The sequence below is a fragment of the Oryx dammah genome, unplaced genomic scaffold, assembly GCF_014754425.2.
Source record: "Oryx dammah isolate SB20612 unplaced genomic scaffold, SCBI_Odam_1.1 HiC_scaffold_11, whole genome shotgun sequence".
NCBI classification, from domain to species: domain Eukaryota; kingdom Metazoa; phylum Chordata; class Mammalia; order Artiodactyla; family Bovidae; genus Oryx; species Oryx dammah.
Genome location: NW_024070195.1, coordinates 19063563 through 19091328, shown reverse-complemented (window position 1 = coordinate 19091328; position 27766 = coordinate 19063563). Strand labels below are relative to the sequence as shown.

The window sequence follows — 27766 nt, the reverse complement described above, 5'->3', positions numbered from 1 at the left end:
GAGAACCATGTAAACCTCCCCCCTAGCCCGTCTTCTCTTCCCCTTCGCCCCTGCGCAAATGGTGGCGGCCCGCGCGGTGCGCAGCCGCAGAGCGTTCGGGGCGGTGCCGGTGAGGGGCGGGTGACGCAGCGGCCGTCGCTGCCATTTTAAGTTGTTTGTTCTCGCTTCTCGTCTCAAACGCGACTCTGCCCCGGACCTGGGAGGCGTCGAGGCCGCCGCTGTCGCTTCCGCAGCCACCGGTGGGGGGGAAACCAGGCTGTGCCACCGCGGACGCTCACCCTCCGCTTCGGCTTCTCCCCCCTCCGGGTCTCCTCGACTTTCTTTCCGAGAGCCGGAACTCGATCCGTGCGGAGAAGAAAGACTCCAGAGCAGATGCTTGAACTGAAATAACTTTTTATTTTGGGGGGTTTTCTTCGCTGACAGACCCCCTTTAGCGCAGGGCTCCCCCCACCCTTCCTCTCTTCCCCCTCCGCCGCCAGTACAAGTCCAACCCCCCCTCCCCCTTCCTCCTCGTTTCTCCTCTTTTCTCTCACCGTCGCCGCCGTCCCCGCGTTCTTCCCGTCCGCCGCCGCCCGGGGCGCCGAGCCAGACTATGGGTCCCAGGTGGGGGCTGAGCGGCGGCAGCAGCGCGGGCGGCCCGGTCACAGTGCGCACTGCAGCGGGGATGGAGGGGTTCAGTTGGCTGGTGGTTTTCTCTTGACATGGCTCCTGCCCGTGCTGCGAGCAGCGCCCCCACCGCCGCCGCCTCTTCCGCCGCCGCCACCGCTCCGCCCGCAGGCTGCGGCTAGAGGGCCCGAACCCCGCCCGAGAGTCGGTCCGCCAGTCCCGGTCTCCGCGGGGACAGGGAGGGGACTTCCCCGTCACCCACCCCGCCCCAGCCGCCTCCAGTCCATCCCTCCTGTTCCTTCGGGAAGCCAACTAACGACCCCGCCCTAAACCATCCAAACTCGGGAAACATGGTCTGTTCAACGTGAGAGCTGAATCCGGGAACTTAGTTTTTCTTTTTTTCTTTTTTCTTTCCTTGGGTGGGGTGGGGTGGGCATACTTTAAAAAGTAATTAATATTAACGCAACTATTTTCTTTTCTTCCCACTGATCCTTCCCCTTTACCCTCTCCCGCCTCCTCTACCTGGGCGGGGATTGTTTCCACGATGAAATGAGTGAAAACCCGAGTGATCCAGTGTCTCCCGTGGTGCGAGTGAGTCGCTGCCGCTGAAGGCAAAGGGTGGGGGTGGGACCTCCGGGGGGTGGAAGGCAGGTGGTCCCCGGGCACTGCCTGGGCTTTGGGAGATAGAACCCGCCACCTTTGCCTCAGCAATGCTCACAAGAAGATAAGTCTCACTCCCCACGGTCTTGCACGCGGGCAGATTTATAGGGAACGATCCCTCGGGGAATGTAGGACTCATTGCAGGACTTGGGGTGTTGGGATCCCGGGCATTAATCAGGTCTAACCACAGAGCCGGAATCATTATTATATCGTATTATATATACCCCTTTTTCTTCTGCCATCATGATTCTCCTTGGCAGCAGCATTAGCAGCCGCCTGATGGTGAAAATGTGGGTGATGGGGAAATTGGTAATGACTCCGCTGTTTTTTCTTACGGCTCCTTTGGGCAACAGCTGCCCGCCCCCGGTATACACTGTAGTTGATTGCAGGGAAACCCTGAACCTCTCCCCTTCTTTCTCTACCGATTTTGCACTTTTCTCTTTGCTCACCACCAAGTGTAATCAATAACACGCACTGATAATACATAGCAATAGTGAAATCTGAAATAACTAAGAATTAATTAGGTACTACAGCCATGAATCTGGCTGGGTAAAGTTCAATTGGGTATTTCAGTTTCATTCACCTACCCTGTTTTGGTTTTGGGGGGAGGTTATTTTGGTGGCTTTTTTTTTTTTTTTTTCCTTTTTGATATTTGGAAAGTAAGGATCACAGTCCCCCTCCTCATTTCTTTTCATTACTCCTCTAAAAGGAGGGAAAAAAGATCCGGATGGATTTTAAGGATTGGACTGGTGTCAACTGTGTTTTATTGCACACCTAAATCCTATTAATAGGTTTATCCGTTCCCCCACCTTTATTTTGGCAGTTAAGCCAAATGTGTTTTCCAAAAAGTTAGTTCAAGTATTTTCTCTTTCCTGCCTTCCTTCCCTTCCTTTCTCCCATCTGACCCCAAACCATTCTTGTCCAAACATGACTGGACAGCAGCTTTTGTTTCTTGACCCTGTAATATGACAGTCTCCTAATATTGCCAGAAGGTGCAGTTTTTGGGTTGCGGTCGTGATTTTAGCTATACAATCATATTAGCAGGAAAAAAAATGACTTGTTTCTGTTGTACTTAAGTCTTAAGAAAAAGTGCCCATAGTTTAGTGACAATTTCCAAAGGCTTTAGTACCACCTGTATTTCAAAATGGGGGACCCAAACTCCCGGAAGAAACAAGCTCTGAACAGACTACGTGCTCAGCTTAGAAAGAAAAAAGAATCTCTAGCTGACCAGTTTGACTTCAAGATGTATATTGCCTTTGTATTCAAGGAGAAGGTAATTTAAAGTTCTTAATGTGATTTAGCACAAGGTTTTTTGTAAGTGTATGGTTAGGGTTAAAGAGTGGTGGACAAAAGTCTCCATTTATATGCTTTAACTTTGACCCTTAAGGTAATTAACCTCAGTCAAAGGAGTTAGGGTGTAACTATGAATGAAAGGCTTGTGTGCTCATTGGTTTGGAAATAATATAATTCTAAAGCTGAGTAGGAGCCCCTTTAGTTAACGTGGGGTCAGTAGCATTGTAAAACTCGCATTTTTGTTTTAGAATAAATGTTATTTACGTGGAGTTATATAGAGAACTTGGTTACTGAATTTAAAGATTATCTAGGTATCTAGAATGTTTGAAAGTAGTAACTGGAATCAAAATGTTTACTTGCTGAAAGCTTTCTGGTTAATTTCCATGCTGTAGTTTACCTTTTCTCATGGCACATCTAGTGAAATAGAATGCGCTTTTATTTTTAGGAGCAGTTGATTACTGCAACGGTTAATTTGTCTTTAGAAGTACAGCATGACCAAAAGAAATGTACAGTTTTTTTGGTGTTAAGAGTTAATCCCACAGTAAAACAGCAAATAATGAGTTGTGAGTAGTCACGGAAAACATGATAAAACCTTTTGGCAACTGAAAATAATGGACAGTTTCTTAGATAATCAATTTCTATTTGACATGAGGTTAGTTTTGAATATTAAGGAAACTGCTTTGATTTTGTGCTTAAGTTGTGAGCTAATTTCACATCAAAAACACCATCTCGGCATGGTTTATCTTTAATTTGAAAGTTTCTCACGTATTTATTCCCACTATTAAAGTTATTAGTATTCAAGATACCAATACAAGTATAGCTGCTAGGTATAGCATAAAAAGTGGTTTCGAAATTGGTTTGTTTTGAAATGATTGTCTCAAGATTGAATATCACGGATTTGCTTTTTTCTTTTTTCGTTAATTGCAGAATTGATAAGACCAGATTTTAATGGACACTATTACAATATAGGTTCACTAGAAATACGAGATAAAAATAGACTAGATTTCTGAATTTAATTTATCAGATGCTGCAAATTATACCATCTAGCTTTTCTCACACCTGTGGAAATCTTTGACTGGACAGTATCCAGACAGTTGTCTTGAGCAGTTCATGAATTTTATAACCTAAATTGATGAGTTCTTGATCTTAACTAAGTTTGAAGGTTTGGTGGACATTTTTTTCCTTTTGAATATTGACATTTGTAGTTAAATAATACCCAGAAGGGATAATGGAAATTGACCCTAGAGCCTTGATTTTAAACTGCTGAGAGTTTGATTTTGCTGTATGTAGAACCCAGTTAAGTGAACTTGGATCAGGAGTAAATCAGTGTTTTGTTTTTTTTAACTGCAGGGGTATCTGGTGTTTGTTTCTCATTGTTTAAGAAATACTGTGCAAAATAAGTTCTTGGTATGGTTACCATAATGCTAAAAAAACATGCAGTTAAACATTCTGATAATAGCCTATTTGTGTGTGGTTGGGAAGTAAGGGAGTTGAGGGAAGAACAGAGGGATCCACCTAGTTTGAAAATCTGTGTTTTCTGTATGGAAATAGCTTCAGTTAAGAATTTTGCTGTGTTAGAATAATGCTACAAAACATTGTATAATGAACTCTGGGAGTTAGACAATGTGCTACCAGTAAGTTAATACACTTTTTTTTTTTTTCCTTTTAGAAGAAAAAATCAGCACTTTTTGAAGTGTCTGAGGTTATACCAGTTATGACAAATAATTATGAAGAAAATATCCTGAAAGGTGTGCGAGACTCCAGTTATTCTTTGGAAAGTTCCATAGAGCTTTTACAGAAAGATGTGGTGCAGCTCCATGCTCCTCGATACCAGTCTATGAGAAGGGTGAGTTCTGTTTTTAAGTCTTGATTGGGTAGGCTTTTGTGAGTTAAACTTGCCTTTCTTTTTTTTCCTCCTAAGAATGGGTGATCGTAAATGTCTTTAAAAACGGAATTTAAATAAAGCATGTGTAACTTTCTTAGACGTTACTCTGTTGGTAATAGTGTACATTGTTGTGATTCGTGTATTACATTACTGAGATTTCCTTTTTCAGGGGAGAATAAAACATCTTGCCCCTTGTAAATAAGGAACTTTTGAGGTGGTTTGTCTAAACTTCTGCAACTCATTGAAAGTTACTGTGGGCAAAGTAACTTGAACAAGAGGGCCCCATCATTAGTAGGCTTGGGGGGCAGCTGGAGATAACCATGTAGTGGTCTGGAAGAGGTTAATTGGCCTCAATAATTGGCATATGATAAAAATAGCATTTCACTTGTAATAAGGTAATTTAGAAGTTCCAGGACACCTTTGTTTAATTAGGCTCTGATTTTGAAGAGTGGAAATAATGGTACAAGAACTTTAAAAGACAAAAAAATGAGAGGTTCAGTTGCAGTTTTCACTGTGCACTAATGAGTTTAGATCTCAATATGATGAACATTGGACTGATTGATTATATGTGAACTCTACAAAATAAAAATTAGAATTCGGTCATAAACTATTCAGATTGTATACAGTCCTATTACTGTCACCTCTTAAAAGACATAATATGTGGTAGACCCTTAACGGATTTGCAGCAACTGTCAGGGCCCACTTATAAGTGGGTTTTTAAAAATAAATAATTTACAGTATTATTCAGTCCACAGTTGGTTGAATCCACAGGTAAAGAACTGCAGGTATGGGGGGCTAGCTATAAAGTTAAATGCACAGTTTTCGACTCTCAGTGTCTCTCCTGCCCAGGTTGTTTAAGGGTCAGCTGTATAGTGAACTTTTTGTACTTGAAAATGTTTTTGTAGTCAGACCCTGTAATTTGTGATATTGCTTGTTATGGCTTTGTTTATTTGAAAGTAATGTTTTGTATGTGTGTGGCATTTTACAGGATGTAATTGGCTGTACTCAGGAGATGGATTTCATTCTTTGGCCTCGGAATGATATTGAAAAAATTGTCTGTCTCCTGTTCTCTAGGTGGAAGGAATCTGATGAGCCTTTTAGGCCTGTTCAGGTATATTATTCTAAAACAAGTGTGGTGAACACATAAATAAGTTGAAAACTCAGAGAATAGGTTCCAATTTAAGAAATTCCTTAGGAATATGCTTTCTGATAGGTTTTCCTTCACGAGTCCCTCCTGGCCTTTTGACTGTTTTTTGTTTGTTTGTTTGTTTTTTCGGTTTTCCCATTAAGTTTTATTTGGGCAGACCTGGGGACAGAGGGCCTGCACCTAAAAGAAGGTGTTGGGCCTCTTGGTGGTGAAGCGTGGCTTGTGCTGGCGACGGAGGACCTGGTGGGGCAGTGGGAACTTGATCTTGGAGTCGTGGAACTGCTTGACCGCTGGTCGGCGGCACTTGCTGGCTGCGATCTCCTCCACCTTCATGATCTGGATTGAGTGGGCCCGGGCTCGGTGCCGGGCGCCCATGTCTCGGTCTGCAGAGATCAGGAGGGGGCAGGGTGAACGTGCACATTTTCCCATCATGCATGGGGATGGAGGGCGCTCGGGGACCAAATAGCCACAGCATCTGGTCCCAGCAGACACCGGCCACCAAGTGTGTAGAACCTCCAAATTCACTTTGAGGGACACGGCTGCAGCCCCACAAAGGCGACGAGGTAACATTTGCTGTTAGCACCTCTGTTTAAACCACTGCTACAAGAAACAGCAGTTCTTGGGTTTAGGTGCCTGCCTCTTGTAAGAATGGACAGCATTTGGATTACAGAATCTCTTGAGATTGAGGTGGTTCTGACTACCCAGTGTGTCTTTGAAATTATGGTCAGAGCAAATGTTTTAAGGTAGACATTTGTTGATTTATAGTGGGGCCCATAGATCAACTTTAGAAAATCTCTTCCCCTCCACCACACTCGCTTCTAAAATACTTTGTATGTAACTCTGGTTCTCAGAGGAATCTCATCTAAGAAATGAATGAAGAAACCCTTTCCTAGGAGTTGATTTGCATATAAAGCTTCATAGGAGAAAAGAATTTAGTAGTGGTTCTTAACTAACTTTCCTTGACATTTGGCTATGTTTGCCTTGTCATTTAATGTGCTTGACTATTTCTAATGTTTTATTTAAGGGAATTTATGTGTGTGTTGATGTAGTTTTATTTATAATATATCTGTGTGTGCATGGTTGTAAGTACAAGATCCACCAAAATGTCAATTGTGGTTAGTTTTAGGTCAGATATAGGTATCTTTTCCTTTTTTACTTAAATATATATGTTTAATAAATGTCTACAATGAACATACTTAGCAATCAGACAAACTAAGAAATAATTAAGTTTATTTAAAGACTAAGTATACCAAACTAAATTTTAGAAGGCTTATTTTGAACTAATTGCTTAGGACTATGAAAATTCTCATTGAAAAAATTTTGCTTTTATCCATCCTAACGAAGTGTCTTTATAGTGCTTTTGGGTGTAATAGACTAATTGGTATCCTCCTCCTGTCCCCATGGTAATGTTGCTACACATTAGCTCAAATAAGTTGTCATTTTTCTAAGGTTCATTTGACGGTAGGCTAGATAGAGGTGAACGTCCTCTGTGTGTTCTTTTAATTGATGACATCTGACTAAGATGAATGCGCTGGAGAATTTAAGCTGAATATAGAAGACAGAAATGGAAAAGACATGTTATGTTATCAGGGCAGGTCTTACACCTTAATGGTGCTGCTCTCCAGAAGCACTGTTAGGTTTTTGCTTTTTTCAGTTCAGAATTTCCCATTTGAAAAAACTTAGATCTGCTTATCACAGTGTATTTTTAAATTTCTAGTACCCTGTCCTTCTCTCAGACTTTGTTTTAAAAAAACAGTTGTATTAAAATAGTCTTCTCAAGTGTTACTTTTTAAAAAAATCGTGGCTGTTATATTGAGTGTTGACTGCTAGGCTGTCTTTCAAATAAAATTTGATGTATATTGAATCTCAGTCCTTAAACTAGGTAGATAGGAACCTCCTTTTGCAAAGAAACTGTCAGATAGGTAAATAATCCAAGGTCTTGCAGTTAAGTGGTAGTCAAGACTGACTATAAAGCCTGCGCTCTTAACTCACTACCCGGTACTGTGGAAAGTTTCCTGAATGATAAAACCTTAAATTATGGACTGAATATAAACAGTAGGGTATAGGATTATCTAGGATATAGATAATAATTTTATAATTAGCGGTATAGAAACAAACATACTTTTTTGGAGTAATTTTAATATAAATATCCTGAATGAGCGGAGAAGGCAATGGCAACCCACTCCAGTACTCTTGCCTGGAAAATCCCATGGACGGAGGAGCCTGGCAGGCTGCGGTCCATGAGGTCACTAAGAGTCGGACATGACTGAGCGACTTCACTTTCTTTTTTCACTTTCATGCATTGGAGAAGGTAATGGCAACCCACTCCAGTGTTCTTGCCTGGAGAATCCCAGGGATGGCAGAGCCTGGTGGGCTGCCGTCTATGGGTTCGCACAGAGTCGGACGCAACTGAAGCAACTTAGCAGCATCCTGAATGAGAAACCTTAAATAAAAATAACAGGGTTTATTCTCTTAAGATTAGTGAAGGAAAGGCAAACTAATTCACACACCTTTTTTTCTGACTCAAAGCATTTTAAAAGCAGAATACTTCAGTAGTGAGATTTAATAGAAACCACAGTAAAGATTGTTTTAAAATATTGAGTTCTATATTCATAGTACTATGAAGCACAGTGAGTGGTCTAGTCTTTCCTCTTCATTCCTAATGCTTTTGCTGCAGGTTAGCTCTTCATCCTGCTATTACAACATTCATTACTTTCCTTCCAGGAATTGTTTCTTACATGCTGCCTATTTTTTGTGTGGACCATTTCTTCCCAAAACTCTGGATATTCAAACAGGATAGAATTGATGTGCCACAGAAACACAGGCAAAGCCTTTTCAGTCTCACTGAAATTTCTTGTCAGTGTGTTATCTACTGGCCTCTTCCATCCACCCTGATATATGCCATAGTGAAACACTTGAAGCTGTCTTTTTTGAGCAGCATCCTGATTTTGACACACTTGTGTTTGTGTAGGTTCTGTTTCCTAGAATGGTATTCTCCAAATTGGTTACCATTTTTATTTTCCCCAGGGAAAATTACTGTCATCTTTCAAGGCCCAATCCAAAATCATCTGCTGATACTGGCCTCATTGTCTACTGTTGGTTATTTATTCTTTCTTCTCATGGTGCTTTTAACAGTAAGAACCCATTTTAAGATTTTTTTTTTAACAAATAACCACATCGTATCCTGGGAAAGGTTTGAAGTAAGTTAGGGTTTACGTTTTTATGTTGCTTTTCCTCTTCAGCAGTATGTGAGTCCCTTAAGATTGAGATAATCTTATTTATATTTGTCAGTATCTAATATGCTTTTTGTATCGAGTTCAATACATATTTGAATTGTGCAAAAGTATAATTCAATATTTTATGTAGAGTCATGTGTAGGGGATACCATATTTTATGTTACGGCTTATGAGAGAAACTGCTGGGTAGTAAAACCCTAGACAGCAAGGTCTGATGCTCTTTCCATGTTAGTATTTTCTACTGTCTTTGACATAATGGGAGAATAAAGATTGTTTGAACCAAATGGGCTAGTAATCATTTTTACAATTCACTATTCTAAAATATCAGATTGTTTAAGGTTTCCAGGTTTCTTGAATTCCCTGTTAGCCTGGTCTTTTCACCTGTCATTTGGCCTCTCCATAGACATTTTGTTGGATAATCTTCCTCATGTTAAAAGATAAAAAAAAAATGTTATGACTGACTTGATAACTGTTTTTCATAATGTAAAAAACTTTACTGATATGTGAGACCTGGAAGTATATTTCAGGTGTGGGTTTTAACGTTTCATTTACTCCTCTTAACTGATGGGTTAGAGCCCTTTTATTCTATAGGTGAGGAAGCTGAAATTTAGAAAAGTTAAGGGGTTTGCACAGGTCACGTAAGTAGTGAGGTGTGCAGCTGGGATTGGAATATAAATAGATTTCTTTCCAAGAGCCATCTGTAGCATTCTTTGTTATATAAGAGAAAGATGGGTGGTATTATTGGACTAAGTACTAAAGCAGGAGTCTTGAGCCAAGTAGGTCTGAAAATCTCATTTAATGATATTTGGCTTAAAAGGAGTATTAAAGTTGAGTCACTTCAGTATAGTTTTTCTTGAAGGTCAAATTATGAAGTGTTAAACAATAGAACTTTCTGTGATGAAGGAAACTTGTATATCCCAAGAGATTATTTAGAATGGTGGCCACTAGCCACCAAATGAGACTATGGATCATTTGAAATGCGGCCAGTACAATTAAAGAACTGAGTTTTCAATTCCACTTAATTAATATCAATGTAAGTAGCCTCTATTGGTTACCATATTGGAGAGCACAGCTGTATGCATGTGGGTGCAGTAGACGTTTTAGGTAGTGTAACATGGTTGCGGTTACATGTAAATGTCTTATTTCTTAGGCCAAATTTGAGTTTCATCACGGTGACTATGAAAAACAGTTTCTGCATGTACTGAGCCGAAAGGACAAGACTGGAATTGTTGTCAACAATCCTAACCAGTCGGTGTTTCTCTTCATTGACAGACAGCACTTGCAGGTAAACTTTTTTTTTTTTTTTTGTAAACCACACAAGGGCTCATTTTAAAAGTTTACTGGTTAGTAAATTGTTTTCTGTATGTTATGTAATTCTGATTTGCCCCTTCAGTATTGCATTATTTTTGAAGTTACTTAAAAACCAAGAAACAGATGTCCTGATCTTAACCTGGAACATTGATTCCCAAACTGCTGCATGTTAGATCTACATGGGGAGCTTTTCTAAAAGTCATGATTTCAGTTTGCAGTAAGCAGAATCTGTATTTTGAATAAAATCCTCAAGAGATTGATAACACATTTATGTATTGAGAAGCACTGGCCTAGATCTTTTAAATATCTAAAAGGATGAAAGCACATCTGTATTTTAAAGGTCCACATGTATTTTAAATAAGTACTTCCAATTTAAGAAGCAATCCAAGTATTCCAAATTGATTTTTATTCTGTAAAATGTTTATTCTTATCGACCTAAGCCTAATAAATGTCATCACTTAGAATTCATAGTGGGTAATAGATACTTTGTTAATTGTTAAAAATAGCATTATTGTAATTTATTTAGCATTCATTCAACAGATGAGTGCTAAGTGTCAGGTATTGTATAGCAGTGAACAAGTTAGAAATTCCTGCCCTATGGGTTGGCATTTCATTGTGGGAAACCTAGAAGTAGGTAAGTAATAAATACTACTTTTTTTTAAAGTACAATATTAATTGCATTGTGTAGAACATTTCTGTTTTTATTTTAGCAAGTCTGTGCAAGACAAGGTACTAGAGAATTAGAAATGGGAGTCATCTTGCTACCTTCAAGGAGCTGATAGGCTATTTGGGAAGATTGTACATTTTGTACCTTATAGAAAGTGTAGTTACAAGTAAACGAAACTGGGAGTTAAGAAAATTAATTTTGCTGGAAGCATGTGATAAAACTGATAGAAAAGCATACAATTTGGGGGGGGGTGTTTTTTGTTTTGGGCCTTTTTTGTTTTTAGTTTCTTATTTACCTTAGTGCTCCTGGGGTGAATATTTTTTGGTTGACTCTTATCCTTTTTAATTGCTTATAGTATACTTTCGTTTGAGTTACTTACTGAGAAAATACTGTAGAGCAGGATATTCGACTAGTGTCTACAGTTGACCCTTGAATGACACAGGTTTCAACTGCACTCGTCCACTTACGTGACAGTTTTTCAATAAATACGTAACTGCTCAGTCCAGTTGGCTGAATTCATGGTTTGTTCAGTCAGCTGATGTGTAACTGTATATATGGAGGGAAGACTAAATTATACATGGAGATTTTCAACTGCATTTAGGGACTGTGTTCCAATCCCTTTGTCTTAAGTGTCGTGTCATCTGTACATAGTATTTTACGCATTCGTGACATAACCTTTTTTTTTGATACTTTTAGGCTATGTGGTTTATCAGTGAATTTTTTCAAATTTTCACAAATCTCACATTTTTCCCAATATGTTTATTGAAAAAATTTACTTATATGTGGCCCTGAGCAGCCCAAACATATGTTGTTTAGGGGTCAACTGTATTATGCACCAAACTCAATACTAAGAGCTTTCCGTGTATGAGCTCATAAGTCTTGATGTATAGATCTTACTACTCCCATTTTATAGTTAAGGAAATTAAGAAATTTGATTGAAATCATCTAGCAGAGATCGCCCCTTTATATTCTAAAATAATATATATGATAAGGGCTAGATCAAAAAAATTTTGAATGGGTGGTGGTATAGAAGCTCATGCCTAGAATTCAGATTCTAACATACATGCAGTAACTTACTGGCCATGAGACGTTGGACAAATAACTTTTGTGATCATGTTCTTTTCTATAAATGTAGTAAATGAAATTCCTAGGTTTTAAAAGTTAAAATGAAAAAATATATATGTATGGGTTCATTTATGTACATAGGTATATAGGACTGCTTCAAACATTGGCAAAGTCCACCTTCTGTTCCTTTTGCCTTTTTGCTTTTAAAGAGGTGCTATAGTGAAAAGATGCAAAACTTTGAAGGCAGCTCTGAGTTCAGACTTCATCTTCCACTTACCAGCCACAGTTTTTTGTGAAAGTACCTAGCACTTATCATAAGTTAGATGTTAAAATGGTAACTGCTTTTTTAAAATACTCAACGAGTGTGATTTATCTGTTAATACTTTGGCCTTGTCCTTTACCTCAGGATATGCTTAAATCTCTTAAGTATTTCTGATTTCTCTACCTTCTGCTCTCACCACATCTGCTGTCTTTCTGTATACAAACGTGATTGCAAATCTCTATTCAAATCTATCTCCGTGATATGCCTTTAATCCTAATTTCTTTTAGCTAGTAGTATGATTTTCGTAACTTTAAAGTCTGCACAAATTCTGTAAACATTTAGTATCTTGTTGACTCTTTTTCTATATTTCGTATGTGAAGGTTCTGTCCCGCTAGACTAAGTCCCCTATGAATAGGGACCATAATTTCTTGCCTTACTGTATATGCTTTGTTACTGTGTTCTTAAGTGCTTAATAAATTGTGGGAGATTTTCATGTGATAATTGGCCAGTTACGTTGAGGTCCCTCTTAAGAATATTCTAAAAATTTTTTCCCCTTCCAGACTCCAAAAAACAAAGCTACAATCTTCAAGTTATGCAGCATCTGCCTCTACCTGCCACAGGAACAGCTTACCCACTGGGCAGTTGGCACCATTGAGGATCACCTCCATCCTTACATGCCAGAATAGAGTGCTGACCAGCAAAATGGAGAAGATCAGAGAGTGCAGCAGCAATTTTTTTTTTTCTTACCACTTGATTCTTTCAGAGTTTAAAGAAAAATGGACTCATGCACAGAACACTATGCATTTTGAAACTTGTTCATCCTGGATTTTTTTTTTAATCATTTGTATCTCAGAACTTAAATTAGATGTCTTCTGCACGGACTGTGTGAAAGAAGATGCTTTGCATATTTGCTGCACTGCATCAGCATCTTACTAAAAATGTGAAATGAAAGGACTATTGTACACTGAAATGCTTAAATGTTTCTGAAAGCACAAGGTGATACTCATTTTTGATGGTCTTTCCATTTGTGCTGGTGTTGGCCTCTTTGACACCTGTCATCAGTATTTGGAGGGTGAGAAGTGAATGTAACAGGTATAAACAACGTTTTTAAAACTTATAGCTTTGCTATAATCACCGTTGTTCAGAGCAGTGTCAGATTCATTCTAATGGCCAAAAGTGGTTGTTTAAAAAAGAAAAAGAAGATACAACCATGGGAAAGAAATCTTTAAAAAGCATCTCATTGTAGGCAGTCTTGCCTCATATATTACTGGGTCATGTTTGTTTCCTGGTACTCATAAATGTATGTATTTTATTTCCAGATCTCTTTCCCCAAGTTGCTGTTATGAAAGAGGATTCTGCCGAGTGTGCACACAGTTACACACGTTAAAGCAAATCTGGAGTCTGAAGTAGCTAAGCGGCTATGAAACTGAGAAATACATTCATAGCTGCAGAAACCACAATAGGTAGAGGACTTTCCTTTTGGTTTTTGTTTTTTGGTTTTGAAAAGAAGAGATTTTTATTATAAAGAAAAACAGTTCCAGTGAATTGTGCAGAAATACTGGTTTTTAACACCATCCTAAAGGGAAACTTAGGGTTTTTTTTTGATGTAGAAAAGTTATTAAAGTTGGGATCTTAAATTGTGCGGGGAGGAAAAAAAACACCATTGAGTGTTAAAGTTCTAAAAGCAGAACTCATTTTGTGCAATGAACATAAGGAAAGACTACTGTATAGTTTTTTTGTTTGATTTTTCTTTTAAATGAAGAAAAGCTTTGCTTAAGGGTTGCATACTTTTATTGGAGTAAATCTGAATGATCCTACTCCTTTGGAGTAAAACTTAGTGCTTACCGGTTTCCAATTGTATTTAGCTTCTGGTTGGAATTTGAATAAATGAAAACCTAAATAAAATAGGTGAAAGTTCCCTGACTATTCAGGTGAATACACAAAACTTGAAGTGGTAACTTTTCTTCTAAGTCACTTGGGTACCTGTTATTGAGACCTTAGCCCTTGGCTAAACTGTAAACTCAGAAGCGAAGTTGGGTTTGTAATTTCAACAGGAATGGGAATCAAAGACATTTTGTCAGCTTTTAACAATTACCGTCCTGGTCTTACACCTGGCTTCGTGGAAAAAACAAAAATATTCTTAATTCACAATGCACTTCCATGTTTTCTTATCAATTGACAATTGGAATCTATTTGAAATGAACACTTTCTCATGGTCAGGGACTGTTCTAAACTCTTAACTGCCCTGAGTGGAACTAGGTGCAAAGGTGTAGGAACTTGCCCCCATCGTCAAGTTTTGAAGGGTTCAGGCCAATTAAAAAAAAAAAAAGTGTCTTTATTTGGTATTTGAGTGATTGCCTTTGTGGTTAAATTTGGATTAGGTGTCCTGGTCATTGCCCATTGTGAGTGATGTTACCCCCTGAAGTTAATATCCAGAAACACACTGCTCGTGTGCTCTTTATTGATGTCCACATTCATTGGTGAAGGTGGTGTCCTATTTCCCCATTTTGTAGTTACTATTTTATATTTATTCTACATGTGCCAGCATTCTGTTAACAAGGAAGAGCTCTCCTGTCTCAGCCATTTGTTACCTAAACAGTATGGACTCATTTCTTTTCAGAGCCATATTGTTTATTTGTAATTGGAAAATAATTGCTTTACAATAGTGTGGGTTCTGCCATACATTAGCACGAATCACCGATAGGTATACATGTCCCCTTCCTCATGAACTTTCACCTCCCACCCCTCTTGTTACAGAGCACTGGGTTTGAGCTCTCTGTGTCATACACTGCTATGTAATTTTCATGCCTTGTTTTATTGAGCACTTCCTGACTTTCAAATACAAGATAGGTTCATCTTGTTATTTCCCTACCCCCACCCCCCAGCTCTGAAATCAGCTCTTTCTCCAAGGACCCCAAGTTTTCGTGGGCAATACTAGATCTGGGTTTCCTTTGTGCTCACTGCTATTATCAAGGCTGCTTCTGCCCTTCAGCAAACAGGGCTATATGTATTCTGATGTGTATGCTGTATTCTAATACAACCAAATAATCATCAACCTTTAACTGTTAACTGTTTCCAACTTCCAAAGGAAATTACTCCCTTTCTTTATGATCATCAGTTGTGAAACGTTAGAACTAAGACCCTGATGCAGAAACCAATTCTAAATACTACAGTTGACAGAAATTTGAGAAATTGACTAAACAATTTGTGAACTTGGGTCTTTCTAATACCAAGCATTAGGAGGTTGAAGATCTGCATGGTTTTATCCTAGGTACTAGAAAGGTAATTCTGTACTCCCCACTACCACCACTATAAAATATACTAATCCTGAACTGGGCTATTTATCCCACTGGGCTATTTATCACTAATCTGCTTTGCCTTAAACTTTATTGAGGACTGCTCACTCTTATTTTTCAGTGTGGCCTGTGGTTCATCTGCTTTGAAGTTCCATAATCTTGGAATTGGGTTTTTTAAAAAAATGTAGCATTTTAGAGCTGAGAAGGACCTACAATTTAAGGATTAATCATTAATTTGACCTTTAGCTCAATACTAGGTTTCAGTTTTAAGGTACTCTTAGCTCAGATGGCCCTGTAAGCTTTGCTTTACCTCTTCAAAACAGTGTTTTCATCCAAGTATCACGTATGATTACAGACTAAAACTTAACTCGAAATCAAAGAATATTGACAACCCCCTGTCCTGTATTCCACTGGATCTCTGGCATTTTCCCCGAAGACTATTTCTTGGCTACTTCTAGTTGTGGTATTTTGAAAATTACATTTGTCCAAGTCAGGTTTACTCTGGACACTCATTGCTGGGCTTCTTCACGGAGCCTTCAGATGGTCTGTTTCCCACGTGTTTGGTATGTCTGCCTTGTGCTATTAATTTTCCCGTGGCCTTGTTAGTCAGATCCACAGAAGCAAATGAAACTGATCTTCCTTCCTTCAAAACATGTGCTGTAATCAGTATGTCTTCCCCCACTTTAGCAGGTGATATGTACCTTGAAAGGAAATATTTAAATTTAGTTAACAGTTTTTAAAAGAAAGTTGAGTGCATCTCATAACAGATTTTTTTTCCTAGATAGTTCAAGAATAATATCACTAAACTTTCTGTCCTTTCTAATTTGAATGGCAGATCCTAACCCAAGTTCTCTCTTACTGATTCCTTACATGCACACAAGTTTGTTTTCCCATAAATAAAGGGGTTTTCAACTGCTCCCCAGCCCTGCGGCCCTTTGTTTTTAGGTTTCCTACTTCATATTTATTTGGGACTAGTGAAAGATTCCCCCAAGCTTTCATTTAATTTGCTTAACTTCCAATGTGAGGTAATACTTGCTGTTTTGTTATCAATATGCAGAAGTTACTCAGCTCTAAAATGATTTAAAAACAACTAATGGCAACCCACTCCAGTACTCTTGCCTGGAAAATCCCACGAATGGAGGAGCCTGGTAGACTGCAGTCCATGGGATTGCTAAGAGTCCGACTCGACTGAGCGACTTCACTTTCACTTTTCACTTTCATGCACTGGAGAAGGAAATGGCAACCCACTCCAGTGTTCTTGCCTGGAGAATCCCAGGGATGGGGGGAGCCTGGTGGGCTGCCATCTATGGGGTCGCAGAGTTAGACACAACTGAAGCGACTTAGAAGTAGCAGCATAAGGAATTAATATGAGGCCCTCTTGGATCTCAGGCAGTTCCTGATAGTGGCCAAAACTTCGGCCACACAGACTTTGAGAGGCCAAAATTATGTTTGGCTTATTAAAGATGCTTTATGGTTGTAATAGCAGTATCTTGGAAGATCATGAAGTGCTGTGCTAAGTTGGAAGATCTCTGCTCCTAACAGTCTTGAGGCAAAGCAGGGTCATCAGGCGGTCTTAACCCTCATCACATGGAATAAGGGAAGAACTGAACAGTGTGCTTCAATGCCCTAGCAGTTCTTTTTGTTCATTTTAATCTCAAAAGACCCTTTGCATTTTAGTCTTGTGATTTGCTTATTGGATGCTCATTTCCATAGTAAAGACAGACAATGTTAAGTTAGCCTAAGGAAAGATTTAGATTGAAACCTGATGACTCAAATCGTTTACACTGACCTCATGTCAAATAACATTGGCTTTCCCACCCTAACTTCTGCCTCCCCTTCCAACAAAAAATGGTATCTTCTGTAGCTTAGGTGGAATAATTGATTGTCTTTTCCAACACCACATTGCAAAAGCATCAGTTCTTCCAGTGCTCAGCTTGCTTTATGGTCCAACTCTCATCCATACATGACTACTGGAAAAACCATAGCTCTGACTCGATGGACCTTTGTTGGCAAAGTGATGTCTCTGCTTTTTAGTATGCTGTCTAGGTTGGTCATAGATTTTCTTCCAAGGAGCAAGCATCTTAATTTTGTGGCTGCAGTCACCATCTGCAGTGATTTTGGAGCCTAAGAAAATAAAGCCTGTCACTGTTTCCATTATTTCTCCATCTATTTGCCATGCAGTGATGGGACTGGATGCAATGATCTTAGTTTTTTGAATGTTGAGTGTTAAGCCAGCTTTTTCACTCCACTTTGACTTTCATCAAGAGGCTTTTTAGTAGTTCTTCGCTTTCTGCCATAAGGGTGGTGGTATCTGCATATCTGAGGTTACTGATATTTCTCCCCGCAATCTGATTCCAGCTTGAGCTTCATCCAGTCCAGCATTTCACATGATGTACTCTGCATATAAGTTAAATAAACAAGGTGACAATATACAGCCTTGACGTGCTCCTTTCCAGTCTGTTCTATGTCCAGTTCTAACTGTTGCTTTTCAACCTGCATGAAGATTTCTCAGGAGACAAGTGAGGTGTTCTGGTATTCCCATCTCTTGAAGAATTTTCCATAGTTCATTGTGAACCGCACAGTCAAAGGCTTTGGCGTAGTCAATACAGCAGAAATAGATGTTTTTCTGGAATTCTCTAGCTTTTTCTATGATCCAGTGGATGTTGGCAATTTGATCTCTGGTTCCTCTGCCTTTTCTAAATACAGCTTGAACATCTGGAAGTTCTCAGTCCATGTATTGTTGAAGCCTGGGCTTGGAGAATTTTGAGCATTACTTTACTAGCGTGTGAGATGAGTGCAATTGTGTGGTAGTTTGAGCATTCTTTGGCATTGCCTTTATTTGGGATTGGGATGAAAACTGACCTTTTCCAGTCCTGTGACCACTGCTGATTTTCCCGATTTGCTGGCATATTGAGTGCAGCACTTTCACAGCATCATCTTTTAGGATTTGACATAGCTCAGCTGGAATTTCATCACCTCCACTAGGCTTTGTTCATAGTGATGCTTCCTAAAGTCCACGTGACTTCCCTTTATCACTGATTATATATTCCTGATTATTTATATTATTATTACTAATATATACTGTACTTAGAAATCCCTTTAGTTCTAGATTCTAAAACCATGGAATGTTTTTAAGGCAAATCTGTAGCTGCACTTAGGGATGACCAGCTAAGGGCAACTCATGCTTTATTTCTGTTATAAATGTGTGTAGTCTCAGTTGTTTGAAATGAGTTATCACATTGAAAAAAGTTATTTGGGGTGCAGTTTGCATACGTACGTTATGTTCATATCAATACTGACTCCGCCCATACCCCTTTCTGTGCACAGTAGAGCAAGCGTTGATACGACGTCCACTAAGGTGGCTGTCATCCCGCCATGGAGAGTGCCTATTTTATTGGCATGCTGCTCTTCTACTTTCATTTCACAAATTACTTTCCCAGGGACAGCAGAAACAAGAGTCACCTAAATGTTAAAAAAGAAAAAAAGAATTTTGAATATTTGGTGGTATTAGAAAAGCACAAACAGCTCTACCAAGAACCGTCATTGGATTAAATCAAGCCACCCCCAAAAGTTGATTCGGAAACTGAAAATCAAGTTACTAGTCTATCTTGATAGAAATGAACTCTGGAGTAAATTGTTTTGAAATAAAAAAGGAATATTTAGGGAAAAACAGGAGTAGTTTTCTTAATCTCCACTCCTCTGCAGAAATCAAACTTTCCATCTGAGCTTTTGAGCTCTATGTACAGCAACTTGGCATCTCTTAATGTCTTCTCAGAAATTTTGCACTAACAAAGTCAGGTGGTCCTTGTGATCTGTTAGTCCATTGTAGTTTTAGGTTAAAGCGTCTGCCTCCAATGCAGGAGACCCGGGTTCGATCCCTGGGTCGGGAAGATCCCCTGAAGAAGGAAATGGCAATCCACTCCAGTATTCTTGCCTGGAGAATCCCATGGATGGAGAAGCCTAGTAGGTTACAGTCCATGGGGTCGCAAAGAGTCGGACACGACTGAGCGACTTCACCTTGCTAGTTACTGCACAAAGTAATTTTTAGAATGACTTCATAATGAATGGTTTAAAACAATTTTTAAAATAGGCTGGAAGAAATTCAATACATTATGAGAACAAGCTTATACCACAAACCTGTTTTAGTATAAAAAAAGTTTAATAGAATCCAGCAAAGTTAAATTGCTGCTTTTAAGGTCCTGCCCCATTTATAGTATCATAATGAAAAAATTACATGAAAGATAAAATGAGGAACAATGAAATGTTATATCAAACATCTTTAGAAAGGAAACAAAAATAACAGAAATGTGTTTCTCATATCCTATTTAATTTACTAGGGAAAAACAGAGACATTTAGAAGTTGGAACTGAACTGTGAATGGAACGTGTTGTATCCAGTGCAGTAATTCTTGCTGTCACTAGAGGTTTTCAGACAGAACATGGATGACTGTGTGAGGTGTCTGCTGTATTTCGGGGAGGGAGGGGTGTCATGCATTAAACGATTCGATTCTAGATAACTACCATTTATTGAGCACTTTCATAAGTCAGGCACTGTGCCAGTCTTTCCATGCACTATGTAATAAGGGAGAGATGGTTTCCATTCTGTAGTAATTTAAATTCAGACTGGTTTACTCTCAAGATCACCAAGGATATGACAGAATTGAGATTCAGGTCTAAGTCTATCCACCTCCCAGTCTCCCTTGTCGCTAACCGTAGAATCTCTAGATATATACAGCGGCTTTTATACTTCCACCAGGAAGGCATTTTGGAACTTCACAAACTAACTTGAGTTGTTTGCTGTTGTTTATCCCCTAGAAGGCCCTGATATAAAACAGAAACAGAAACATAAAATACAAACCATTCTAAATAATATGTCATGTTTTGCTTAACAGGTAAATCAATGGAAAAGTGAATGGTAGAATGGGATCATTATCATTCAATAAATGATCTAGCCATCAGATGTCCTCATAAACTAATAATGCACACCAAGGAGACCCAAGATAAAAACACCTTACTAGGGCATTTACTAGACTGTGAAGCACTGCAATCTAAAGATGAACAAGATCCAATCTCTGCTCTTAAGGGGTTTCCAGTCTATAGGAACAATACCCACACACTGCAGTTCAGTGAATGACTGCCGACAGGATAAATACAGGTTGCAGGAAGTAAGGATCTTACTCATCCGAGTATGTTTTCAGGGACGAGACATTAGGAAAGGCATCCTGTGAAATTATTTGCAGACTGAAGGATGGGCAGAATTTAGCCAGGTAAAGAGTTTGAAAAAGCTGGGCAGTTCAGGAAAGCCTCATAGTCACCAAAGGTGGATGCGTGTGTGCGTGTGCGTTTTGTCATATCTGACTTTTCTGCAACCCTACAGATCATACCCTGCCAGGCTCCTCTGTCCACGGGATTTTCCAGGCAAGCATACTGGAGTGGGTTGCCATTTCCTTCTCCAAGTCGCAAAGGTAGTTTAGTGTCATTTCAAGGTACAGTGTATTTAATAGAGGTCAGCTCTTAGTGTTCCATTTGATTATCTAACTTTGGCTGGGATGACAAAAAGTAAAACAAATGTCAATTTGACTTTCTACTGAAGAATACTGATTTTAATACTGATCTTCTCCCCAATCCTGGTGGCGCAGATGGTTAAGAATCTGCCTGCCCAGAGGAACCAGATAACAAACTGCCAACATTCCCTGGCTCATAGAGAAAGCAAAAGAATTCCAGAAAAAACATATACTTCCGTTTCACTGACTACACTAGAGCCTTTGATTGTGTGAATGACAATAAACTGTGGAAAATTCTTAAAGAGATGGGAATACCAGACCACCTCATTTATCTCCTGAGAAACCTGTATGCAGGTCAGGCAGGAACAGTTAGAACTGGACATGGAACAACAGACTGATTCAAAATTGGGAAAGGAGTACAAGGCTGTATATTGTCAAGTTTGTACCTTTTGACTCCACCTTTTGTCCACCACCCACTCCTGCCTCTGGCAATCACCAACTGTTCTCTGTTATCTCTGAGCTCCATTTGTCTTTTATTTTTCTTAGTTCTACATAAAGTGAGATCATATGGAAAATAAAAAAGAATCTGCCTGCAATGCAGGAGATCCTGGTTTGACCTCTGGGTTGGGAAGATCCTCTGGAGAAGGAAATGGCAACCCACTCCAGTATTCTTGCCTGGAGAATTCCATGGACAGAGGAGCCTGGCAGGCCACAAGTCCATGGGGTTGCCAAGAGTTGGACATGACTGAGCGACTAAACCGACCCACCCAACTTGAAAGGCCAAAGGGTATACTAAGATACAAAGTTGGCTGAAAGTGTATACTCTTGCACTGGTCATTCTGATATGGCAGAGAAATACTTTTATGTGTTACCAATTCTTTTTTTTTTTTGACCCTGTTGCACAGCTTGTGAGATCCTAGTTCCAACCTGGGACTGAACCCAGGCCCTCAGGAGTGAAAACAGAGTCCCAACCATTGGACTATCAGGGAATCTCTAGTGTTGCCAGTTCTTGTCTCCCTAAGTAGAATAAGTAAACCAATGGAAGATAACAATGACTGATGATTCTTTTGAATCAGAAGACTGATTTGCTACCCAACTTCCCAGAACTAAGAAACATGTCTTGTGGGGGAAGAAACCAATGGAGAACTACCTGTTGACAAATGGGGCTGAGAAGAGGACACTGTTCAAAAAAAAAATAGATTTTGGTTTCAGTCAAGATACAGGCTGTAGGGAGCACGTGTATTTATTTGGTTATTAACTGTGGCTAACTTTGTGTTAGAGACCATGCTCAGAAATGTATATGCATGTCTTACAGGCACTGAGACACCATCTCAGTCCTCACAAATCTTTCAAGTAGACAGTGTTTTTGTCTCCACTGGACTCAGGTCCACTAAGTAAACCTGCCTCCCTTGAGTGAAGTCGCTCAGTCGTGTCCGATTCTTTGCGACCCCATGGACTGTAGCCTATCAGGCTCCTCCGTCCATGGGATTTTCCAGGCAAGAGTGCTGGAGTGGATTGCCATTTCCTTCTCCAGGGGATCTTCCTGACCCAGGAATTGAACCCGGGTTTCCCGCATTGCAGGCAGATGCTTTACCATCTGAGCCACCAGGGAAGCTTGAAAAGAACACTGAAAGATAAAGGTAAAAATGGAGGCAGTGAGAGACTACTTTTGGGGGCTCCAAAATCACAGCAGATGGTGATAGCAGCCATGAGATTAACAGATACTTGCTCCTTGGAAGAAAGCTATGACTAACCTAGACAGCATTTTAAAAAGCAGAGACATTACTTTGCCAACAAAGGTCCATCTAGTCAAGGCTATGGTTTTTCCAGTAGTCATGTATGGATGTGAGAGTTGGACTATAAAGAACGCTGAGTGCCAAAGAATTGATGCTTTTGAACTGTGGTGCTGGAGAAGACTCTTGAGAGTTCCTTGGACTGCAAGGAAATCCAACCAGTCAATCCTAAAGAAAGTCAGTCCTGAATATTCATTGGAAGGACTGATGCTGAAGCTGAAACTCCAATACTTTGGCCACCTGATGCGAAGAACTGACTCATCTGAAAAGACCCTGATGGTGGGAAATATTGAAGGCAGGAGGAGAAGGGGATGACAGAGGATGAGATGGATGAGATGGTTGGATGGCATCACCGACTCAATGGACATGAGTTTGAGTGAACTCTGGGAGTTGGTGATGGACAGGGAGGCCTGGTGTGCTGCAGTCCATGGGGTCACAAAGAGTCGGACATGACTGAGCGACTAAACTGACTGAGGAACCAGTAGAGACTATCAGAGAAGACAAAAAAAAAGTTAACAAATGGGTGCCATGGGAGGCAAACAAAGCACTAGGGAACAGCTCAGAAGAATTTAAATACTCCCTGAAGATTTAACCAGCTGAAGTACCATTCCACTCATGTTCATTGGCAGGGTGGTGATGGTGATGGAGAGATGCGCTAAGCAGGGTTATAAGCAGTATTTTTCCTCAAAGGCTGGTAAATGGCAGATTTTATAGAATCATTCTAGAATGCCTACAAAGGTAGATGCTATGAAAGTCTATATTCACAATAATCATGTTGGCAAGGTTTCTCTCAATTACAGATCCTCTGCTGCTTTCAACCTGGAAAAGAGGTTGAAAGGAAAGACCTTTCTCACCACCTATAGATTGAGGACTAGGGTGATGTCTCTTCACTCCTCCAGATCTTCTCTCAAGAGGGAAAGCACAAACTTGGGGAGAATTTCTGCAGCTAATCGAGTATGTAGAACTGGAATAGAGTCCTTCCCAGGAAGGAGTGATGCCCTGCACGAATGTAAATATGATGAGCCCATTATGATAAAATCACAAATCAAACAGCAACAAAGAAGTCTAATCTGTTCCCTGAGAAACAGTAGTCCAGGTATACCTGTTGGCATATCACGTTGATAAACTTTAATATCACTGTCTTTTTGTGGTAGAGCCAAAGCCTCAAAGTTTTTCTAGGAAGTATAAGGTCTATTCTTACTTTCCTAACCATTTCTATAGTCTTCAAAGGCTACTTACTGTTCTCAACCCTGTATGTCCTCGGGGTTCAGTCTTAAATCCTTAATGCTTCTCTCTAGTCTGTGCTGTTCCTCTTGAGACAGCTCACTCACCTACACTTTACCTCTCATTTCCACAAGGATGACTTGATACAATTTAACCTGGTTTCTGAACTGCCTGCCCTTATTTCTTTGTGTGTTGGATTTCACCTGAGACTCCTGAAGTATATAGTTTCACATGTGTTACTGTGGGGGTGAGAATTCCATTGGCAATTAACTTAAACATGATAAGGTGAAACATGTTCTTTACTACAGAACTAGTTGAAAGCTTTTGGAAAAGGCAATGGCATCCCACTCCAGTACTCTTGCCTGGAAAATCCCATGGAAGGAGGAGCCTGATGGGCTGCAGTCCATGAGGTCGCTAAGAGTCGGACATGACTGAGTGACTTCACTTTCACTTTTCACTTTCATGCATTGGAGAAGGAAATGGCAACCCACTCCAGTGTTCTTGCCTGGAGAATCCCAGGGATGGGGGAGCCTGGTGGGCTGCCGTCTCTGGGGTCGCACAGAGTTGGACACGACTGAAGCGACTTAGCAGCAGCAGCAGTTGAAAGCTCTAATATATAAAAGGGATGCAATGGCTTCATTCATATGAGGTACATAGAGTAGTGAAATTCAGAGACACAGACTATAGATAGTGGTTGGCAAGGCTGGGGAAAAAAGGGAATGAGAAGTTACTGCCTAAATGGTAGAGTCCCAGGTCTGCAAAATGGAAAGTGTTTTGGAGACGGATGGTGGTGATGGTTGTACAACTATGTGAATGCAAAAATTACTACTGAATTGAATACTTTAATATGGTTAAGATGGTGAACTTTATGTTGTGTGTGTGTGTGTGTGTGCACTCAGTCGTGTCCAGCTCTTTGTGACCCCAAAGACTAGCCAGCCGGCTCCTCTGTCCACGCGGGTTCTCCAGGGAAGAACACTGGAGTGGGTTGCCACACTCACTCTCCTCCAGGGGATCTTCCCAACTCAGGGATTGAACCCAGGTCTCCTGCATTGCGGGCAGATTCTTTACTGTCTGAGCCACCAGGGAAGCCCCATGTGGTAAAATATGTGTATTATACCACAATTCTAAAAACGGGGATACATCTGTGCTTTCTGAAATTATTTGGAGGACTTTTTTTTCCCCCTCAGGGCACATCTGATGGGACTGTTCCTTGGAACCCACTTTTTTCCTCTCCTCGATGATAAACTCCTGGAGGGTGAGGAATTGTGACGGGGAGTGTGGTGTGTGTGTGTGTATGTGCACACTCTGTAGTGTCTGACTCTTTGAGACCCCATAAAATGTAGCTTGTCAGGCTCCTCTTGTCCATGGAATTTTCTAGGCAAGAATGCTGGAGTGGGCTGCCATTTCCTCCTCCAGGGGATCTTCCCAACTGAGGAATCGAACCTGCATCTCCTGCACTGGCAGGTGGATAGTTTACCACTGTGCCACCTGGGAAGTCGATGGGTATTTCTTTATAATCTCACAGTACTTAGTTTGCTGACTGATTTAAAAGTGATCTTATAGCAAGATCAGGACTTGGAGTGTTAGTCTTTCTGTATCAGTGTTTTATAAAAGATAGGTTTTGTGGGTGTTTATAAACACTGATAAAACAGAGGTTTTTTAAAAAGAGGACAGGCTAAAATAAAGACGTGCAATGTATGATCTCATACACCGACTTAACATCTATAACCAGAACTAATTTTCAATTTGCTTTATTCAACAGATCATTTGCAGAGGGACAAAAAATCACCATCATTTACCAGATTCTATATGCTATCTACAAACATCTGTCCAAAAAACAAAATCCTCTTTGGAATATTATTAGCCAAATTTTCCAGTGTTTTTGTACTTGATTCATTGACTTTGTGGGAGTGGGTAATGGGGCTGACTTGACACAATAGTTCTGTACATCTCACTTGCTTCTTACACCCAGAAACATTATTCCTTCTAGTCTTTACAAAAGCAATGGGGTAAGAGGACAAGTGTGTCTGAGAGACCATGTACATCTTTTACTCCAGTTTAACAGTAATCTTGCATTTTAAAATCCTGTACTTAAAAGAGCATTTCTTGCCTTGAAGAATCTCTGGTGTCATATTTAAATCACCAAAAGGACTATTTTTTGACATAAAGTGATTTTATCAGTCAAGATCCCGTAAGGCACAAAAACTACACTTCTTTTATTAAGAAAGAGACTTTAAAGAATTATTAACCAGAGATTTAGAGAAAGAAATCATATGATTTGAACAGCCAACTCTAAGTCCAGTGCAAAGACATGGTTTATATGTATATAGAATAAGAGTAGCAATTTATCTAGTTTTGACCTAGATCAAAGTGAATGATTAAGAGCATGGTTTTAAGTCAAGTTTTCAAAATCTCAGCGCTTTTGACATTTGGTCTGGGCCGTTCTCTGCTGTGGGGACAGGGGGAGGGAGTCTGTGCACTGGGGATGTTTGGCAGCATCCCTCCACTCTGCTCAACCACTCCCAATTGAGAACCGCCGGTCTAGATCACATTGCCTTAAAACTCACAGTAAAAGAAACCATGTTCATGACTAGATTTACAGATCACTATGCATAAACCTACTTAGCCTGAGCAAATCCGCCCACACGAAACAACTGCAAAATCCATTTTTGATCAAATAAACACACAGAGCACCTACCGTGAGACCAACCTGTGCAGTTAATGTGATAGTCACCCGTCAGTCGTGAGCACTTGAAACACAGCTAGTATGAACTGAGATGTGCTCTAAGTGTACAGTTCACACGAGATTCCAAAGTACAGAAAGTTAGCCCTCTTTGTATTATTACATGTTAAAATATTTATGATGTTAAACTATTTTACTAAAATTAACATTTCTTTTTAATTATACAATGTTGTGATTATAAAATTATTATTATAAAACACCTCCTTCCAAAGAGGGTCGTGAAGCCCTAAAGGGGGAACTTTCCCCCACTTACCACTCCTCCCAGTTTACTTTATAAATCCCAGCAGGAAAAACGAAGATTTTATCAGCAACAAGCTAAGAAACCCCCGCAACTCAACCAATGAGACACCACTACAAACGGACTCTCCTCTCCTCCAAGGAACTTGTTCAAAATAGCCCCTCTCAACTGTCTCCTATTCTCTCTATAAAAGAACAGCTGAGGACTTGCCCATGGTTAGCCTCAGTTTGCAAGTCCCAACGTGTAACTCTTCTGCCATTCCTGAGATAAACCCATTTTGCTGACTTATAAAACGGACAGATTAACGTAGGCACACCTACCACATAACTCTACTCCATCAAAGCAGTAATCATTACTACTAAGGTGAATTTAGGGACTCAATCCAAAAGAATCTAGCCAGAGACAACGTATCCAATGTTTACCCACGAACCAAGAAGGGCGCTTTCTTTCCCTTCGTTAGAAACCGCGCCTTCGCCTCTAATACCTTTTCCAGGTTTCTATCGAAATTTCTAAATTTGCCTGAGTGCGTTAGCCACTCCAGCAGAGTCTTTGCCTTCTTCATCCAGATCATTGTGGACCGTTCGCCGGCTCCCAAGTCTTGGAAAAGCAGGGGAGCCTCGAAGTTCGCAAAAGAACAAGGTCAACAGCCTTCTGGACCCGAAGAGCGTTCCAGGTCCTCCGTCGAGAGCACCCGCCACAACTGTCCCTCACACCGGCAGCGGGCGCACTGACGTCTATCACCTCGTCACGGACATTCCGACCGCGTTGTGACAGCGCACGCATGCGCCGTTTGGCCCTCGCCATCCCGGGCCGACTTTCTTGCTGCGCAGGCGCGCT

The 27766-nt window shown here is 40.2% G+C and overlaps 2 protein-coding genes and 1 non-coding gene across 5 annotated transcripts; 1 reads left to right on the top strand and 2 right to left on the bottom strand.

Annotated features, from left to right (window-relative positions):
* Positions 1-178: 178 nt before the first annotated feature.
* Positions 179-14077, top strand: CUNH6orf62 (chromosome unknown C6orf62 homolog). 3 transcript variants are annotated; one of them, XM_040249928.1, is made up of 5 exons: positions 179-2539; positions 4229-4405; positions 5433-5555; positions 9978-10112; positions 12693-14077. In XM_040249928.1, exons 1-5 carry the CDS (start codon positions 2411-2413, stop codon positions 12816-12818), a joined length of 690 nt encoding a protein of 229 aa, XP_040105862.1. In that variant the 5' UTR covers positions 179-2410; the 3' UTR covers positions 12819-14077. The 3 variants fall into 3 exon arrangements, with proteins under 3 accessions (XP_040105862.1, XP_040105863.1, XP_040105865.1); XM_040249929.1 differs by having other exon boundaries at positions 588-1197; positions 12693-14054; XM_040249931.1 differs by lacking the exon at positions 5433-5555 and having other exon boundaries at positions 1219-2539; positions 12693-14050.
* Positions 6094-6227, bottom strand: LOC120870633. The gene has a single exon (XR_005722836.1). It is a non-coding gene; the product is annotated as a small nucleolar RNA SNORA68 (small nucleolar RNA).
* Positions 13863-27693, bottom strand: ACOT13 (acyl-CoA thioesterase 13). Its single transcript, XM_040249936.1, has 3 exons — positions 27414-27693; positions 18706-18890; positions 13863-16129 (listed from the first exon to the last, which is right to left on the bottom strand). Exons 1-3 carry the CDS (start codon positions 27498-27500, stop codon positions 15925-15927), a joined length of 477 nt encoding a protein of 158 aa, XP_040105870.1. The 5' UTR covers positions 27501-27693; the 3' UTR covers positions 13863-15924.
* Between the last annotated feature and the right edge of the window lie 73 nt (positions 27694-27766).

What these genes read in the sequence shown, in the direction of transcription:
- CUNH6orf62 (XM_040249928.1), top strand. Translation starts at nt 2,411, where the DNA reads ATGGGGGACCCAAACTCCCGGAAGAAACAAGCTCTGAACAGACTACGT. An exon ending in AGCCTTTTAGGCCTGTTCAG is followed by an intron (nt 5,556 to 9,977) that starts GTATATTATTCT and finishes CTTATTTCTTAG; the next exon opens with GCCAAATTTGAGTTTCATCA. An exon ending in TTGACAGACAGCACTTGCAG is followed by an intron (nt 10,113 to 12,692) that starts GTAAACTTTTTT and finishes TTCCCCTTCCAG; the next exon opens with ACTCCAAAAAACAAAGCTAC.
- ACOT13 (XM_040249936.1), bottom strand. Translation starts at nt 27,500, where the DNA reads ATGATCTGGATGAAGAAGGCAAAGACTCTGCTGGAGTGGCTAACGCAC. An exon ending in TCGATAGAAACCTGGAAAAG is followed by an intron (nt 18,891 to 27,413) that starts GTATTAGAGGCG and finishes TTTAACATTTAG; the next exon opens with GTGACTCTTGTTTCTGCTGT. An exon ending in AGTATTGATATGAACATAAC is followed by an intron (nt 16,130 to 18,705) that starts GTACGTATGCAA and finishes TTTCCTTTCAAG; the next exon opens with GTACATATCACCTGCTAAAG.